This window comes from Crocuta crocuta, unplaced genomic scaffold (genome assembly GCF_008692635.1).
Source record: "Crocuta crocuta isolate KB4526 unplaced genomic scaffold, BGI_CrCroc_1.0 scaffold30, whole genome shotgun sequence".
Classification (NCBI taxonomy): domain Eukaryota; kingdom Metazoa; phylum Chordata; class Mammalia; order Carnivora; family Hyaenidae; genus Crocuta; species Crocuta crocuta.
In genome coordinates, this window is record NW_027528345.1 from 6200786 (window position 1) to 6221166 (window position 20381).

General features: G+C 39.5%; 1 protein-coding gene across 2 annotated transcripts in view; it reads left to right on the forward strand.

The window, feature by feature from the left end:
* Nucleotides 1–20381, forward strand: part of ANO6 (anoctamin 6) — a 198616-nt gene that overhangs the window by 59427 nt on the left and 118808 nt on the right. For both annotated transcript variants that reach the window (XM_077753242.1, XM_077753243.1), the window contains one exon: nucleotides 20075–20154. In XM_077753242.1, coding sequence (XP_077609368.1) covers nucleotides 20075–20154 — 80 coding nt within the window. The remainder of the gene's footprint in view (nucleotides 1–20074; nucleotides 20155–20381) is intronic.

Consider the following 20381-nt stretch of genomic DNA (forward strand, 5'->3'; position numbering starts at 1 on the left):
TCTGCTGTTGTGTTGTAGTATATACTCTGGATTTTTGAGTTTTATTTAGAAATCTTTTCTTTCTCACTATGCTGTACTGAACATATTTGTACATATTTACCTGTACATTCCTATGTAGAGGAATCTTTGTGGAATAAGTCCCTAAAATGGAGTTGTGGGGACAAATGGCATGTGCATTTGACATTTTGATAGTGCCACAGTGTCCAAGGAGAGGGCCCTTTTCTCTTCTTTTCGATGGAAGAATTTTGAGCATGAAAAATGTCAACAAGGGGCAAGTGAAGAGTAGGTTGAAGTCACAGGAAAAAGTACTGAATGTCCTCTAGAAAGAAGCCATTGGGAATGGGAACCAAGATGTGGGAGGAAGCTTCAGGCTGAGGAGGATGAGAAGGTGGGAAGCAGGGTCCTCAGTCACTGATGCAGCCCCAGAGCCTTGACGGGTGCTGGCACCAAATATTTGGTGGTTGAACGAATAAATGAATGTAGTTTGGATGATTTGGCAATGTCATGATGTTCCTCTCTGAAAGCATCTAGTTTTGCACTTTCTCTACAAATCAGAAGATTAAAGTTTCTTACTGAAAGTGGTAAAGGAGAAGTTGGAGATTTGAAAAGCCCTTCTTGCTTAGGGAACCCAGTTGCCCAGGTCAGGCAGGACTCCAAGACAGAAGTCTCTAACCTTCCTCACCAGTCACCTGCAGGGCCTGTTGATTTTAAGGCCTCAATATCCCTGGATTCCATCTGATTCTGTTCATCCCCTCTACCACCATCATTATGTTAGTTCCAGCCTGGATTTTCTTAGCCTCTTAGATGGTCTCCTATCTCTTCTTGTACATGGCTCAGAACTTGGTGTAGGGACCACCCACCTCCTCTAACAGCCAGCCAGGCTGGTCAAGAGCACCTTCTGAGCCTTGTACGGCATCTCTTCTCTCTTTCCGGATCTCTGTCATCTCTACTCATCTCCCTAGATGGTCACTTGTATGTTGTTTGTTTGTTTACCTAAAACCTTCATTTGTAAATGTCTTTATTTTTTTAAAAAATTTTTGATGTTTTATTTATTTCTGAGAGAGAGAGAGAGAGAGCGCGCGCGAGCGCGCGCCAGTGTGAGCAGGGGAAAGTCAGAGAGAGGGAGAGACAGAATCTGAAACAGGCTCCAGGCTCTGAGCTGGCTGGCAGCATAGAGCCCGATGCGGGGCTCGAACCCACAAACCATGAGATCATGACCTGAGCTGAAGTCAGACGCTTAACCGACTGAGCCACCCAGGCGCCCCCATTTGTAAATGTCTTAATGAACATTTTTACATCTCTGACACCTGTAATGCTTACCTCGTGTTGCATGCTGCATTAATGATTGATGTTATTGTGTGTGAAAGCCTGATGCTTATATAAACTTGGTACACAGAAAGGGGACAAGGACAAAAGCAGTTGAGCTCACAAAGGACTGGTAATTTAAGACATTTGATCCTGGAACAAGCCTCAGGATTATTACTCCCTAGGGAAAGGCAATCTGCTTTAAGTGTCATTTGTATTAGTGTTTCTGTAATTAGCATGTTAAATGCAGATTTTGAGAAAATGGAAGTACCTCGCATCTCTAAGCTGATTTGGCTATGTTCAGATGATCTGTTTAGTTTTACAGTCTCAAATAACTACTTTGTGGTATTTTCTGGAGTAGAAATGCTTGAACCTCTGTAGTTGCATCTGGCCAGCTGGAGGATAATCACATGATTGAAGTCCCTGATGGGATTCTAAAAGAAATGGCCTTCCAGCCCATTAAATAAAGAGCTTCCCAGTTAGGATTGGAATGTTCCTCTTTGGGTCTGCCTTTCCTCCCCTCCCCCATCACCGTGCCCCACGTCATCTACTGGGAAGAGTAGTGGGAGGTCCTTACCGGCTGGTATTTCAAGTTACAGAATCAGAGTGTAATGAAAGAAAGAGACACAGGGAGTTGGTTATTTTTCTGTGGAGCAGAGAGCCTGGGTTCATTCTCTAGGATCATCTGAAGAGGCGTTTGTCTGTCTGAGGGGTGCTTCTTGCTGTGATTCCTCTCTCCCCACCCAGGGTCTCAGTCTCCCAGCGACCACATACTCCTAGCACATTCCCTGCATCCTCAGCACTTGTTAGGAAGGCCATTGCTGCCGCCACTCTTCAGCAGAAGGGAATGGCTGGCCCTGGGTCTGAGCGGCCCTCTTCCCCAGAGGCCTCTGCGCTGTAGAAAAGTAAAAAGCAAGAGGATGAGGTTTTTGCTGCTAGGGTTGCACTTGACTCTCTCATGTTTCTGCTGAGCAGCGGCAGCAAAAGGGGCAGTGGCCAAATATGAATTTAAATCACCTTGACCGTATAGACATTCAGTTCTCTTTAGCCTAAAATAATATCCTGCACTAATAAAACTAACCCATTTGGAAGGAATTTTTGTCCTCTCAGTTTCTTATTTAACCAGCAGCTTAAAAAAATATACCTATACATCTAAAATTTAAGTAATCAGCATGATTTAGAAATATTTAAATAGTATAGTAGAGAATACATAAAAAGGGATTTACGTGTTTCTTGAATCCTCTTCGTTTTCTGTATTAGACTAAATTTACACTTTTCCCAATTTTTTTCAAGTTTGCTTTTTGTTTATTATTTGAGAGAGAGAGAGACAGACAGGCAGAGCTCACATGCATGCCAGGGACAGGGGCAGAGGAAGAAAGAGAAAGATTCTTAAGCAGACTCCATGCTCAGTGCAGAGCCCAACACGAGGCTTGATCCCATGATTCTGAGACCCTGAGCTGAGTTGAAATCAAGAGTCAGACACTCAACTGCCTGAGCAACGCAGGTGACCCACTTTCCTAATTTTTGACGTAGCAGAACATTTAATAAACTGCTGTCAGCATTCTAATTTCTTGGCATAGTCCAAAGACTGTACCCCTTTTTTAAAAAAATGAACTTCAGGAAGGTTCAAAGGTAGGTTCAAACATACCTCCCCCCCTCGTTTTATAATACTTGTAGCTAATGTTTATCTAGCGTTTATATGTGCAGGCACCATGCTAAACATTTCACATGTCACAACTTGTTTCATGTTCAAAACAACCCCGAGTGCAAGTACTGTCATTGCCATTCTTCAGGTGTAGACTTCGAGGCGTAGAAAAGTTGAATAAACTGCCCAAAGTCACATAGGGAGCGGTAGGTCTGGGATTTGAACTCAGGTCTATCTGACTCCAGCAGCCAGCCTTCTAGAAGTTATGCATCCATTTGGTGAGTCATTCAGCAGATAACTACAGAACACCTCTAACACGGCCCAGATACTGTTCTAGGGAGTTCTGCTGTCCTTGGGATTCAGTTAGAAACAGGGCAGAGTCTCTCTGTCATGGAACTCTCATAATATATAGTATTGAAGCTGTTTGAAGTACTAAAGTACAGCAGGGCAAGGTGCAGAGAACAGTGGCTCTGCTCTGGGGCTGGAAAAGTTACGATTTTAGGAACAGCCTCTCTGAGGCAGGGATATTAAACAGAGAATACAAGAGAGCAAACTTCCTAAAGCCAAGGGGCAGTGTAATATCATGTTTACAAGCATAGTTCATGGGCTTCTAAGTTCAAATTCTGATTCTCCTGCTCATTAGCTGCGTGATGTTGGACAAAATATTTGACTTCTCTGCCTCTTCAATGGTGATGTAAAGGTAGCTATAACGTTTATACCCTATGGGGCTGCTGTGAGGATGAAATGGGCTCATAGAAAAAGAACTTAGCTATAAAACAAGCACTGGCATGTAACACTCTTTAAGTGTTAGCTGGTATTCTCTAGGCACTATGGGAATGGTGAGTAGCTGTTTTCTGGATCATCTAAATCCAGGGCACCTGGGTGGCTCAGTTGGTTAAGTGACCAACTTTGGTTCAGGTCATGATCTCGTGTTGTGTCAGTTTGAGCTGCAGGTCGGACCCTGTGCTGACAGCTCAGAGCCTGGAGCCTGCTTTGGATTCTGTGTGTGTCTCTCTCTCTTTGCCCCTCCCCCACTCACATTCTTGTCTCTCTCTCAAAAATAAATAAACATATATTTTTTTAAGTAACATCAAAATTTGGGTAGACTTTGAAAATTCAGTTGACAAGATTTATTGAGGAGTTAAATGCAGAGGTATGAGGGAAAGGAGCCGGGGAGAACTCCAGTAATTTTGATCTGATTAATTTGCTAGATCTGGGGGCCATTTACTGAGATGGAGAAGCCTTGGGTATACCAAGTCTTTTTTGGGGGGAGAAGGTGTACTAGAGGGTGGCAATCAAGAACTTGGCTTGTAGTAAAGATTGAGACATTTCTTACATGTTCACGTTTTTTATTCACTGTAGAAAATCAGAAAATATAGACAAATAATAAAGTGAAAACACCTGATATCCCATCACCCATTATCTTTTGCTTAAATTTATTTTTACCCTACACAAATTGAGATCATTTGGTATATATAGGGTTTTGTTTAAAGTTTATTTTTTTAGAAATAGGCAGTACAAATGGGGAAAGGGCAGAGAAAGAGGAAAAGAGAATCCCAAGGAGGCTCCTCACTGCTAGTGTGAAGCCCAATGTGGGGCTTGAACCCACAAACCATGTAATCATGACATGAGCCAAAACCAAGAACCAGAAGCTTAACCGACTGAGCCACCCAGGCGTCGCTTTTGTTTGTTTTATATACACTGCAGTTTAATGGAAAATCGCTCCTGCAAACGGGGAGAGGTAAAGTATAGGTAAGGTGATAAGAGCCCCGTGAAAGCCCTCTACACCCGCCATCTCAGAGAACAGGGATGGTCTCAAGCCTTCAAAGCGCTCTCTTCTAAGGAAGGTAGAGTATATGATACCTTGTTTCTGCTCATCTGTCTTTGGACCCCCAGCACCTGCTACCCTGTGCAATTTCATCCAGTTTTGTTTTTTAAAACTATACAGTACTTTGTTTTCAGTGTGGAGAGGGGACATCACCTTAAACTTACTTACCATTGTAACTATTTTTAAAAAATTTTTATATGTTTATTTTTGAAAGAGAGATAGAATGTGAGCAGGGATGGGGCAGAGAGAGAGGGAGACACCGAATCCGAAGCAGGCTCCAAGCTCTGAGCTGTCAGCACAGAGCCTGACACGGGGCCCGAACCCACAGACCGTGAGATCATGACCTGAGCTGAAGTCAGACGCCCAACTGACCGAGCCACCCAGGTGTTCCCCGTTGTAACTGTTTTTAAATGTACAGTTTAGTGGCCGTAAGTACATTTACACTGTGGTACAACAGTCCCTACCATCCATCTCTGGAATTTTTTCACCATAGAAAACTGAAACTGCACCCATTAAACAGTAACTCCCCACACTTCCCTCCTCTTAGCCTCTGACAACCACTGTTTTACGTTCTGTCTCTGAATTTGACTACTCTAGTGATATCAGATAAGTGGGATCATACAGTATTTGCCTTTTTGTGACTGACTTATTTCACTTAGCATAATGTCCTTAGGATTCATCCATGTTGGAGCACGTGTCAGAATTTACTTTTAAAGTCTAAATAATATTGCACTGAATATTTTGTTTACCCATTCATCTGCAGATGAGTACTTGGTTTGCTCCCACCTGTTGGCTGTTGTGAATAATGCTGCTGTGAACAGGGTATACAATTAATTGCTTGAGTTCCTGCTTTGAAATTTTTGGGCAGGTTTTAAAACTTTTGTTAACATTTTTATTTATTTTTGAGAGACAGAGAGCATGAGCAGGGTAGGGGCTGAAAGAGAGGGAGACACAGAATCTGAAGCAAGCTCCAGGCTCTGAGCTGTCAGCACAGAGTCCAATATGAGGCTTGAACCCATGAGCAGTGAGATTATGACCTGAGCCGAAGTTGGACGCTTAACCAAGTGAGCCACCCAGGTGCCCCTAAATGCAGTTTTATAATCTACTTTTTTTTTTACATTAAAATTGTTAAAATTTTGTGTGAATATTTTTCTACAAAATTATTTTAAATAATTGCATTATATATTATCAATAGCTATATCTTCATTGACTTAAGCAAGAATGGTTTCCTAGAGATAGAATTATAAAATCAAAGAGTATGACTAATATTAAAGCTTTTGCTCCAGTTGCCAAATTACCAACCAGAAACTCATACAACCTGACACTAGCAAAATCTGTATGTGTTCCCTGCTCCTTTGCTAATATTAGGTATTAGTCATTATTTTCTGTCATTTGATAATTTTTAAAAATGGTATGTTAATCCTGGTTTTCCTTTTAGGTAAATTTAGGGTTCACATTCTGGGTTTATTTTTGTGGCTGATTACTGGGAGAATACTGATTTGGGAAACATTCAACTTGTGAGGTGATGAGAGATGATGGCCACCCCATGGGGTTCCTCCCAGTGCTTAATTCTAAGGCAGTTGTGAGCCTTTTGCTCTGTGAATATATGACAAGCTGTGTAATCGGGTTTTGGGTTTTCTCTTTTGTGTGCTAACCACATTCTCAGTAGTTAAACTTTCACACTTTCTTATTTAGAATTCAAAAATCTAAAAAGTGTTGAAAAGAAGGCCACCTGGGTGCTCAATTGGTGAAGCATCTGACTTCAGCTCAGGCCATGATCTCATCGTTCATGAGTTTGAACCCCTCATTGAGCTCTGCACTGACAATGTGGAGCCTGCCTGGGATTCTCTCTCTGCACCCACCCCCCTCATTTTCTCTCTCTCTCTCAAATAATTTTTTTTAAAAAGTGCTGAAAAGAAATTTTTTGATAATTCATTTGGTTATAAAACCTGACAGATCATACTATGTATCAACTATACTCNTCCCCTCATTTTCTCTCTCTCTCTCAAAATAAATAATTTTTTTTAAAAAGTGCTGAAAAGAAATTTTTTGATAATTCATTTGGTTATAAAACCTGACAGATCATACTATGTATCAACTATACTCAAAAACAAACCCCTGACAGATCTGAATTCATTTGGTAGAGAAACCTGACCTCCACCAGCATGAGGCTATTTATATATTTTATTTATCCCGCTTAGAGTGACTGTTCGTATTTTTGGCTGCGAAACATGACTTTGTTTGAGTGAGGAGTGCTGTCCCAGATCCCACTGAGGGTGCATATACTGTATACATATGAGAGTTATCTTCTTTTTGAATTCTGAAACACAAAGGTTTGGGCATTAATGATTTTGGATAAGGGTATACGGACCTATATATATTTTTTCTTGCATTTATGTGTTCTCATCCCTCCTAGGCTTCAGAACTGATTTTGAAATCAGTCCTACTCTGGTTAAGCATGGAGTTATAGCTCAATGTGCTTTGAGTTTAAAGACAATAGAAATTTAAGTGGGGTGCCTTCTTTCATTCCCAGGACACGTATGATCACTATAATCTGGGAACTGACAGGTCAGTGACTGGAACCAGGTTTTAGCTGAGCTATAGCCAACTGCAGACTCAGGATAGTATTCAGCTGGGAACCCTGAGGGTCTTAGGAGGAGACCAGTTGAACTGTGAAGTGATAGTAATAGCTTTCCAAGATACAGTTGGAACATATTTCTATAATTAATACCACTTGTCCTTTATAGAACATAAACCGTCTTAGCCAAGCTTTTAAAAAACAATATCAAATTGGTAAAATGAAGTAAATCAGTCTTCAGTTATATGATTATTAATCTATTAAATCTAAATTTTTAGAAAAGTATTTATTAAAATGGTAAAGGTTGCAGAAAATGGAAAAGCTGACTTGAATTCATTTGTAATTTTAAGGAGCCCTGAATAGCCAAAACAATTTTGGAAAAGAATAAAGTTGGAGGACTCCCATTTCCTGATTTCAAATTTTACTTCAGTGCTACTATAGTAATCAAAACAGTGTGTACTAACATATGGATAAACATATAGACCGGTCCAGAAGTAAATCTCTACATCTATGGCCAATGGATTTTTGAAGTGTGCCAAGTACACTCAGTGAGAAAAGAAGAATCTTTTTAACAAATTATGTTGTGACAACTGGATTTCCACATGCAAAAAGAATGAAGTTGGACTCAACCTTACATCATATACAAAAATTAACTCAAAATGTATGAACAGCTTAACTATAAGAGATAAAGCTGTAAAACTCTTAGAAGAAAACAGGGATGAATCTCTGTGACCTTGGATTTGGCAATGGATTCTTAGACATGCCACCAAAATCAAGAGCAAAAATAGATACATTGCTGATGAGAATGTGAAATGGTACAGCCACTGTGGAAAATAGTTTGTTAGTTCCAGAAGAAGCTAAACATAAAATTATTATATGACTTAGCAATCTCACTACTAGGTATATACACAGAGGAATTGAAAACCAGAAACTCAAATACTTGTATGTTATTGTTCATTGCAGTATTATTTGTAATAGACAAAGGGTGGAAACAACCCAAGTGTCCATCAACAAATGAAGGAATGATAAATAAAATGTGGTTTATTATACACACACACACCCGCCCACCCACATACACACACACACAGTGGAATATTCAGTCATAGAAAGGAAAGAATTTCTGACACATGCTGCAACATGGATGAACCTTGACATCATTATGCTAAGAGAAATAAGCCAGAAACGAAAGGTCAAATATTGTATAATTCCACTTATGTGAAATATCTAGGAGGCAAATTCATAGAGACAAAAGTAGATGAGACATTATTATGGCCTGGGGGCAAGGGGAAGTGGGAGTTCCTCCTTGGCAGTTAGAGTCTCTGATGTGATTAACAAAAAGTGTTGGAAATAGTGGTGATGATTGCACAACATTGTGAACAGAATTAATGCCAGCAAATTCTGCACTTAAAAATTGTTAAAATGGCAATTTTTCTGCTTATGTTACTACAATAAAAGACTTTTACGGTGGTAAAGAAGCTAATAAGTTCAGTTGGAATCTGAGAGGCTTGTGACATACATTGGGCTTTTCTGTAAAAGCATTAGGTAATCTGGGTGGGATGTGAGAATGAATAATGTGATGATTGTTCCCAGCTCTCCAAAAGGAGACAAGTTTAACTTCCAGGTATACTTTTGGGGCTGAATTACTGAGGGAGGGTTGTGGGAATAGGGAGGGGCAGGCATAAGAGGAGCTAAAACAATATTAATCACAGAAATATAACAGGATGAGGAAAATTATGTTTATTAGAGCTCTTCTCAGGGATAATATTGTTATGTGTGGATGGAAGAAATCCTTAGGGTTGCCACCAGGATGGGGCTAAAAAGGTGAGATGCCCTAGCATCAAATGCCCTCGCCAAACTGTGAGAAATGAGCACACTGACCTAATCAAAGGAGGGACGGGGAGACTCAGAGTACAGTGAAGCGAGGCTTTAAACCATGTTCTTGCAAGAGCAGGTGTCTGATGATAGGCACACTCGGGGCAGTTACAGCAGACAATTTATCTCCTAACATGCAGGTCCCTCCCCTGATTCCTCATTGGCTGAGTACTACAGAAGGTAATAGCCTTGCCCAGAAGTCATCCATGCCCATGTAAGGCAAAAAGTAGTCAGATTGGAACAAATGTGCATTCCTTGGGTTGACGCAGAGACTTCAGTTCTTTGGTGCATGCTCATTGCAAAGCCTGCAACAATAAGCTTGTGAAACAGAGAGGGAAAGAACCCGGAAGTGAAGTGTGTAAGGGTTTGGGACTCATCTGTGGGAGAGCAGTGTTTGTACATATTTCCAATAGGTTGTAAACCTATTGTAAGCTAGACAGCACAGCTTTCATTTGGTTATTTCTGAAAATGAATCCTCTCCCTCTTTTGTTCTGCGGAGTCCCTTGTCCTGTGGGAAGGAGCACATTCCTGTTTGATGCATTGCTGGAGCAGTGGGCAGGTTGGATGAAAGGTGGAGATCCTCCTTTTCATAAATATCGTCAAAATATTTGCAGAACACTACCTTGGAGGAACACTGTATTATTAGCCTGCTTAGAGTGTGAACATACCCCCCTGTGGCCCGATGCAGTATGTTTCTGGAAATGTAAAAACTCTTTTATCATTATGTAAGTCATCATATTATATTCTGAGGAAGTGAAGAACACAAGTAACTTTTCTAGAATGACAAAGAATTTATAATTCATTTCATCATTGGTTCACTCCCTTATGGAGCCTCTATAGTATACTAGGTATTGTTTCCAATTCTCAGGAAAGAAAGTAGAATAAGAACATGACTTCCTCCAGGAGTTCATGGACTAGTAGTGAAGAAAAATAAGTCAGGACCATACGCTGTGATGGGGGGATGGACACCTATGTTTTCCCCAGGTTTTGTCTTCTATGGTAGTGGCCAATTGTGAGGGAGTAATTACCATGTGATGATTTGATACTCTGTTCAGTATAAGCTACAGAGTTGTTTATAATCACTCATTTTTATTTCTCTTCCACACTCTAGAGGACCAACTGAAAAATACTGTATTTTAATAATAATGCAGTAGTTGAGTTTTTGGACACATACTGATCTGACAGGTTTTACTAGATAATGCAAAGTACTATAGGAGCATGAAGTTGAGGCAAGTAACTTAACTTGGTACATAAATGGTGATATTGAACTAAAAATGTAAAGAAAGGGTAAAGTGTGTATATAGCTGAGGGGAGGGTGAAGGGATGTGCATTCCAGACGGAATGTCCTGAGGATGAGGTTACAAATAAAAAGAATAAAATCTGGGTACCAAACCGCAAGTGACGGAAAGAGAAGAGTGACGAATGGATCCAGGTCTGGCTTAGGTAGGTATAATTAACATTAATATAGCACGTTAATCAGAAAAGGCAAGGGCACCAGAGGGAACTTTTGGAACAAGGCACTGTTTGCCATAATGTAGGGAGAGTATTTTTTAATTTTCTAAATTACCTGCTGGATAGTATTGAGTTCCAGACAGGAGTCAAAAATTTCCTTACCCTAGGGGCGCCTGGGTGGCTCAGTCAGTTAAAAGTACGACTTCAGCGCAGGTCATGATCTCACAGTTCATGGGTTCGAGCTCCGGGTTCTGTGCTAACAGCTCAGAGCCTGGAGCCTGTTTCAGATTCTGTGTCTCCCTCTCTCTCTCTGACCCTCCCCTGCTCCTGCTGTCTGTCTCTCTCTCTCTCTCTCTCTCAAAATAAATAAAAAATTAAAAAATTAAAAAAAATTCCTTCCTCTAACAAACATGGCCTCTTCATGAATGACTTTTTTCCTTTGCCTCTTTTTCTTTCCCTTCAGCTGTTTCTTCCATTTCAAGAATCATCTGAGGGAGAGAAAGAGCATGTGCAAAAGAGAGAATGAGAGAGCGTACTTTTGCCTTAAGAGGGAAAAAACAGAACTCTAATAGAAACCATCAACTTGAACTTAAAATTGCATTCTGGAAAAGATTTAAAGATAATGTCACTTTTTTTTTCATTTAAATATTGCCACTAACAAACGGGGTGGAAATTTGAGTGGAAATGCCACTAACAAATGGGGGTAAAAAATGATCCATCCAGATTCAGAAAAATGAAGAAATATTTCCTGAGTCATACCTCTTTTCATTTCATTGTAAGTAGTAGCCAACAGTGCATAGGACATTGAGGTCATTCAAAAATATGTGCTGAATTAATGTTATCTTTTTTTATATTTGAATTTATTTTATTATTTAAAAAAAGTAGTCCAGATGAAAAGTGATGAGGAAAAATTCATGCCTTACAAGGTTAAGAATGCCAGAATTTATTAAAGATTGAAGTAAAAAAAATAACAGTAGTCAATATTTATAGAGTATTTAACACTTCTCAGGTCACTTTTATATATGTATCAGTTAATTTGTTCTCCACAATGACCTTGTGATGTAGGTATTATAATTTGCACTTTTATTGATGAGAAAACAAATTTAGGGTTAAATGGTGTGCCTGAAGCCATAGAGTTATAGTGTATAGAGGTCTTACAATTCAAGTCCACTCTCCTGTGTGGTAAAACACAGCCATCTTAGCCTTGAAAGAAACTCTCCTGTCTTTATGCTTTATGTTTCATTATTAACTTTTCATTTATGGTGACTCTTTGGCCTCATTTTAGAATCTCATTTAATGCAGCGGGGTCTGTAAGCTACAGGCTTACAATCTCTAGATATTGTGGGAAATAGATTTTCCCCTACCTAATTGTCCCCCAAATACAGTAGATCCTGTTAAACTGAGGTCAGAGAAGGAGGTACTGGAACCTGGAGACCAACTGTGACTACCACCGGGTGATGTGGGGCCTGTGGGGTAAGCTGAGTTATAAGTGATGTGGGCAGTAAGGCGAGATGGACCCACGTAATATCTGGAAAGTATGAAGTGATAGGAAATGGTGGCTCAGGTATGTAGTTACTTTAAAAATATAGTGGTGGTTGTGTGGTAGCATTCAGGTCAAATATCAGATATGTGCTGAGACCAATATTCAGAGACTTCTAGTCAAATGGGAGAAGAGTTTCAGGTACAGGACTGCCTGGCAAATCATTAGGCATCCTTCCCAATCTGGATATATGAATATATTGTCATTTTCAAGGTGAATGGGCCAATCCTTGGATATTTCTTTTTTTTTTTTTAATTTTTTATAGTTTATTTTTGAGGCAGAGACAGAGCATGAGTGGGGGAAGGGCAGAGAGAGGGGGAGACACAGAATCCGAAACAGGCTCCAGGGTCTGAGCTGTCAGCACAGAGCCTGATGTGGGGCTCGAACCCACCAACCGTGAGATCTGACCTGAGCCAAAGCCAGATGCTTAAACGACTGAGCCACCCAGGCGCCCCTGGATATTTCTTTAATTGTTCATTGTCTAGATCATGAAATTCTTGACGACAATTTCTATACTTTTTTCATCTTGATGCTTGTACTCACATCACCTAGTTCCATCCTTGATACATGCCTGTTTTTAGCCATTTGCCTGAGTATTGTATCTGTTAACTTATTTTGCGGAGCTTTTCTGTTCTAATTGTGCTGGCTATATCTATAAATTTCACTATTCTGTCATTAGTTTTTCAAGATACGTTTGTCTGTTATTTGTTAATACTTATTTGACTAATAATGTGAGATGCTATTCCTTAACAGGTTACATTTTGCAGTGGGGACTCCCTTGGAATTATTCATAGTAGCCCAGGAGACAAATCAGTATATTCAAAAAGATGTTCAGTTCTGGAAGCAGACAGATTCAGATTCTCATTGTGTCATTTTTTGTGGTGGACGTCAGGCAACTAATAACCTCAGATTTTCATCATCTGTGAAAACAAAGATAAAAATAGGATTAAATAAGATCAGACATTTAGAAGTGCTAGACACAAAATAAGACACTCAGGAAATTTCTGTTTACATTTTTTCATCTCTCTGGGTCTGTGTACATGAACTTAATTTATATTTAGATAGTGCTGTATTTTTTTTTTTACAACATGCTTTTGAATTGTCATTTGTATCCTTTGCACAGCCCTGTGAGATAACAATTGAAAGTAATTTTACTACCAGCTCCAGATAAAGAAACTGAGACTTAAATTACTGCCTAGGGGAATGTAGCTAAATTGCAGATTCAGGACTTGAACTCAGTCAGTCCCCTTAATCTATGCCCAGTGCCCTTTGCACCAGGTTCATCTATTTTTATCTGCTGTCTCTCTTCTATTCACTATGTGTCTCATCATTTCCATGGCAAAAAATCACCATTTGGACCCACCCAGTTCCATGCCAGTGCTCTTAGATAAAGTGTGAATGCCCAATTCTGATTACTTTTATTGCTAGGGCACTTTGTTTTTTTACTCATGAGTTGCCTGAAAGACCTTTTTGTGTTTTCTGATGAATAATAGATGGTCTGTGTTTTAAAATTATAGATAATGGCTCCTTTTATCCCCCACTTTAAATAAGTCTCCAATCTGCTTTGCTACAGAAGTTCTCGATTTTGCAATTGAAATAATAAGTGTTAGTTACTCCATTTCTTCTAATTGATAGACAGATAATCCTATGAATTACAGCTTTCTGGTGAGGTTTCCACTGTGTTGTTGTGAACCCATTAATGTGACTAGACTTCTAGATAGTGGGCCCTTCATTTTGTTCTGCCAAATAAGTCAGAACTAGTACCACCAATGACCACACTGCCTTAACCTTATTATATTAACTATATTGATAGTTTTTAAAATATGCTATTCTTTTAACTAATTATGATGTGATTGTAAAACTTAGGAAAAGTAGAAATTTAGTCGGTTTCTTTTGCCCTAAACCCTCAATTACTTGACTTTTACCTACGCAAACCAATTGCTAAATGTGTGTACAGTGTTTTCCACAGTATTCCTTTGGCACTCCATAAATCTGTCTAGCTTACTAATTAGCTTAAAATTAACATTCATCATGTCTCAATTTCTTTTTCTCAAGAAGAGGGAAACTTGCTTGCCTTGTTTTTCTTGGTGTCCCCAGGGCCTCACAACACAACTGCTACATAAAATTATAAACAAGGTAGTGAATGTTGGTTGAGCCTGACTTTCAGTTGTCCTTTCATTGAACATCCATACAAAATTCTACTGATAGGTCAAGACCAAAGTTTTTTCGTATTTATTGGAATAAATAATTTTCAGTTCTCTAGTCAGCTTTTTGACAAACAGTTACAATAGAGGTCCCCAAAATAAACTTTTACATTTCAAATGCTTAAAATGAAATGAACTAATCACAGAGCCATTCAAGGTGGTACTTCTGTTGTATAAAGTGAGTCATGGTGACAGTACTAAAAATACATTTCAAAATAGTACATGAAAAATGATATAAGGGAAAAAATAGAATTAACATTTTTGCCATATTAGAATGTTATTTTCCCTGATTCTGCCCTATTTTTCATAAAAAGCCCTCCAAAGTGTCACCTTGATTTTGACTATTTTTGCTGAGAAATGAACTTTTTCAGCTGTGTTAGATTACCAGAAATGAGAATATCAAACAGTAACGGGAGCCCTTCAATAGTGGAAGTATAATTATCATATTAGCATCATAAATCATTTGCTTCTCAGTACTTACAGTAGGTCATTTGAGCAGCAGCTGCACCCTTGTTCTACCTAGATGATGTTTCAGTAAAGCCATTTCTGTTTTTATTTACTCAAATTTACAGTTTCTCCTTTGTGTTGACATTAAGCAGTCAATCTATTAGTTTCCATTATCAGCAGAATAGCTAAAACTATAAATAGTTCTATATTTTCTCTCCCAAATCCTTTCAAGCTGCATAGATGCCTTTAATTTGATAGAACATCTGGGCAGTACATCTTGTTTTTCCTCTGTCTTTAGGCAAATGCACACTTTCTTAAGCCTATCCTTAAAAAAAAAAAAAAGAAGGAAAAAAAGAAAAGAAAAATTCATAGCAGCTCTATCCTGTCTTTTGACCCCAGATTCCTAATAGATAAATTGGGCATCGAATTGTAAAGTAATCCAGATAAGATTCAAGAGTCCGGTCACTCCCTCAGATTTCCAATACTCGTTTAAAAAAAATATCTGCAGTATTATGTTTTATTGACTTGCTGGTTCTGTGGGAAAAAAAACAATGTATTATAAATACCACGTGCATAATTTTTCTAAGTATATAAAAAGGTTAAGTTTTTTCCTTCTTAATGTAAACCAAGCTGCAAAACACCAATTTAAAAGAGAATGTCATAGCCACTAATATAAACACATTTTAGCAAGTTCTAGAGTTGGCCTTCAGGAATGTACTTATCTTGGACAGCTGTTGATCTGATGTTGGAATAAGCGAGTTTATTATGGTGCAGCTCCCTAAGTGTGACAGAGTGGGCAGTAACTGCCAGTGTTCGCATGGAGTTCTCAGAGGCAAGCACCCTAATTCTGGTGATGCCTGCAGCTCTGTAAGCCTTGGCTCACCTTATCTGTTTCTTGTTTCTGCTTTGGTTCACATTTAGAGATCCTGTGATGAACTCAGTTTCTTTTTTTTTTTAATGTTTATTTATTTTTGACTGAGAGACAGAGACAGAGCATGGGGGGTGGGGGGCGGAGGGGCAGAGAGAGCAGATGACACAGAATCTGAATCAGGCTCCAGGCTCCAAGCTGTCAGCATGAAGCCTAATGCAGGGCTCGAACTCATGAACTGTGAGATCATAACCTGAGCCAAAGTCAGACACAACCGACTGAGCCACCCAGGCACCCCTGAACTCACTTTTTTAAATCACTTGTTTGTGTTGTCATACCTACTGGCATTTATTTTTCAGTGTATAGATGTACAGTGATCTGAATTTAGTGGGCAAGATTTTGAGTAAATCTAAAATCTAATCTAGATACTGTTATGTTTCTTAGTGATGTGCCAAACCGGAGTATTTGGTAGCTGAATTGTTGGCTGACGTTTTGATTATGTTAAACAGTTACTTAGAAATCTTTTAATCAATCTCCCTGACAAGGTTTTTTTGGGCCACTGAAGGGAATTTTTCTGGATTGATAGGGACTCAGCCTTTTCCTTCACAAAAGCCTCTAATGGATTTTTTAAAATTAGTATGCATTAAAAAAGTCACTACAAAGCCAAGATTAACATCACACGTCATAAAGTTAAAAGTAATTTCTTAACACAATTTAATGCTTATTCCATACTCAGTCACCCTATTTTTGATAAATATATCCTTTACAGCTGGTTTGTCCAACTCAGGATTCAGTTGAGTATCCCATATTGCTAATGGTTTTTGTGATATTGTAATTTATAGTAAGAAATATATATTTGGTTTTCAGTTCCTGGCATAGAGCTCCTGCAAGGCATAATTTACTAAGTGAGGAAATAGATAAAGGTGTCTTTTGTGATGTTGATGAGGTGACTTTTGGAAAGCCTTTAGGTAGCCACCGGGTGGGGGCTGGTTGCTAGGGGAACTCATCACAAGATTAGAGGGTTGAACCTTTCAGTCCCACCCTCTGACCTCCAAGGAGGTGAGAGAAGGAAGATTGAATCAGTTGCTAATGGCCAGTGATCAATCAATTATGCCTAAGTAATGAAGCCTAAGTAAAAACCCAAAGGGACCAGGTTTGCAGAGCTTCAGGTTGGTGAATGTGTGCAGGTGGGGAGAGTGGTGGCTTCAGAGAGGACGCTGAAGCCTTATGTCTCTACTCACTTACCTTGCCCTTGTATCTCTTTATCTGGCTATTCATCTGTATCCTTTATAATACCCTTTATAATAAATTGGTAAATGTAAGTAAATGTTTCTCCAAGTTCTGTGAGCTGCTCTAGCAAATTAATCGACCCGAGAAGAGGGTGGTGGGAGCCTTTAATTTACAGCCAGTCAGTCAGAAGCACGGGTACCCACCTGGACTTACTGGTGACTGTCTTGGGGGACTAAGTCCTTAATCCTTGGAATCTGGTGCTATCTTCATATAGATAGCATCAGAATTCTGTTAATTGTTTGGTGATGCGGGGGGGAAAACATATATTGGAGGCTATATTCCTTAGGCTATATCTGCCATTCTCGTGTCATTGATTTATTAAAGAGGTTAGACCTGCTGATAAATTAGAATGTTTATTTAAATTTATTTGAATGTTTAATGTTTATTTAAACACATTTAAATATTTAAGAATATTTAGGATGCCTGGGTAGCTTAGTCAGTTAGGCTTCCAACTTGGCTAAGGTCATGATCTCACCTCACGTGAGTTCTAGCCCTGCAGAGCTAGCTGTTCGAGCTAACAGCTCGGAGCTTGGGCTGCTTCAGATTCTGTCTCCCTCTCTCTGCTCCTTCCCCGCTCAGGCTCTGTCTCTGTCTCTCAAAAATAAAAATTTTAAAAATTAAATTATTTAAGTTACTTTTTTTCGTTTTCTTTCTTTCTTTTTTTTTTTTTTTTAAAATATTTTTGAGAGGGAGGCACAGAATCTGAAACAGGCTCCAGGCTCTGGGCTGTCAGCACAGAGCCCGACGTGGGGCTTGAACCCATGAACCATGAGATCATGACCTGAGTTGGTCAGAAGCTTAACCGAATGAGCCACCCAGGTGTCCTTAAGTTCTTTTAATTACGAACATTTTCCTACATAGCCCAAGTTACATTGTTACATGTATTAATGAGATTGGAGGTGATACTGGGATCCAGAGCTGACAGCCAAGAAAGAATCCTTGAAGACGTCTTTGGTACAAAAGGTGATTTTATTAAAGCACGGGGACAGGACCCGTGGGCAGAAAGAGCTGCGCTGGGGTTGTGTAGAGTGACTGGTTTTATACCATGGACTTGGGGGAGGTAAAGACTAAAGGGAGGCCTCCAAGGGGACTTCGATATGGTAAAGAGGACTCCTAAGATACCTCAGGCCTTGCATATTGTCAGGCTAAGGTTCTTCCTCCAGTAAGGCCTTAACTGGTAGAGGGTTCCTGGAGAAACGTTTTACTCTGTCTGCCTCAACTGTTTGTCAGTGGGCTGCAGGTTATAAGGAAGTTCAGTTTTATCTGCCGTTTCCTTCTTGCTTTTGTTCCCCACATCACTGTGGAGGGTGATGATGGGGCTCCAGGAAACTGAGTCTACAGGGTACTGGAGATTAGTCTATTGATAAGATTGCCTTTTTCTTATAATTTACCAAGACATATGTAAATTGATGGAGACTGCGGCCTGCCCAACTGTGATCTCTATCAGCTATCCATTTGTTTCCTTTCCTTTCCTTTGTCCTTGGGCAGCCAGGAGTGCCTGAGGATATCATACATATCTCCCCTGGGATGGGGGGTGGCTGCTGTTAGCTTGTACTTTGCCCTTAGGCTGCCTTATGCTCCCTCATCACTTAGCAATACTAATAATTCCTGAATATAATCCAGCACAGTCAGTGTTCCCATTTTTCTAATTTAAGTCTTCTGTATTGGCCTGTTTAAACCAGGATCCAGTCTAGAAGCACGCACTGTAAATGGTTGTTTTGTTTTCTCCTTATCTTTTCATCTGGAACAATCCCTTTTATTTGTATCAGGAACTTGTAGACAAGGTGAGACTGGTGTCTTGCAAAACAACTCAGCTTCTGGATTTGGCTCCTTTTTCCCTCCCACACTGTGCAGTGACCACTAGTCACATGTGGCCGTTGAGCTGTTGAAACGCGGCTAGTCCAAATTGAGATGTGTTGTGTATAACATACACGTTGGCTTTATAAGACATAGTATAAAAAAGTAAACTATTTCACTAAGAAATTTTTATGTTGAATACATGTTTATTTTTTTGTTATTTTTTTAATGTTTATTTAATAATTTTTGAGAGAGAGAGCGTGCGCGTGAGTGCAAGCAGGGGAAGGGCAGAGAGAGAGGGAGACACAGAATCTGAAGCAGGCTCCAGGCCTAGCTGTCAGCATAGAGCCTGATGCAGGGCTCGAACTCTTGGCCATGAGATCATGACCCAGGCCAATGTCAGCCTAACTGGCTGAGCCACCCAGATGCTTCTTGAATACCTGTTTTTTTTGTTTTGCTTTGTTTTGATACAATTTATTGTCAAGTTGTCTAACTTACAGTATATATAGTGTGCTCTTGGTTTTGGGGGTAGATTCCTGTGATTCATTGCTTATATACAACACCCAGTGCTCATCCCAACAAGTGCCCTCCTTAGTGCCCATCACCCATCCCTCTCCCCCACTGTCTCCCCATCAATCCTCAGTTTGTTCTCTGTATTTAAGACTCTCTTGTGGTTTGCCTCCCTCTCTGTTTAAAACTATTTTTCCCCTGAATACATATTTAAATAATAATCTGTGTATATCAAGTTAAAGAGATCATATTGCTAAATTAATTTTACCTGTTTCATTTTTATTAATGTACCCTACTAGATAATTTTATTTGGCTCCCAGTGTATTTCTATCAGTGGTATTCAACAGGTTTTAAAACAGAAAATTGCTACCCCAGAATGACTCCACATCAGTTCCCTGAGATGTAGTTGAAAAAAGAATATCAATAGGCTGAAATGGTCCTTAGCTAGATTTTTATAACATCGTTGTAAACATAGTTGCTGTGTCCTTCCGTGTAGAAACTAAATGATTTTCCATGGTAGATCTAGTGTACAGCATTTTAAGACTGAAAACTGTAGAAACATGGCCTTGTCCACTGGATGAAATAGCTACTAAAGATTTTGAGCGTCCCTGATAACTGAAAGTGTTAAATAATATAAACTTAGAGGTGTGCCATAAATACAGTTGTTAAGCCAGTGATGATTTAAAAGCAAAAAAGTATATGAGCTAATGAAGTTATGCTTTATTTGTTTATTTTTAGTGTTGGAAAACCTTGAACAGACCGTTGTCTCCAGTTTCGGAACACTGGAAAGTCAGCCTGATTTCCAAACCCCAGAATTTGTAAGTACTCCTACTCTATCTTAAATTTGAGTTGGTTAGCGAGAGATTTCTTACAAAATGGAGAAAAGGATGCTTTATGAAATCTTGCCTTTGGCGCCTCTAGATCTGGCACCGTCTCACTTGCAGTGGCTGTGTATTTAAAGCTCCTGTTCCCTGGGGGACAAGTTACTGAACTACAGTGTCTTGGCATCATGATGCTCTATAGGTTTGTTCTTCATACTGCTTGT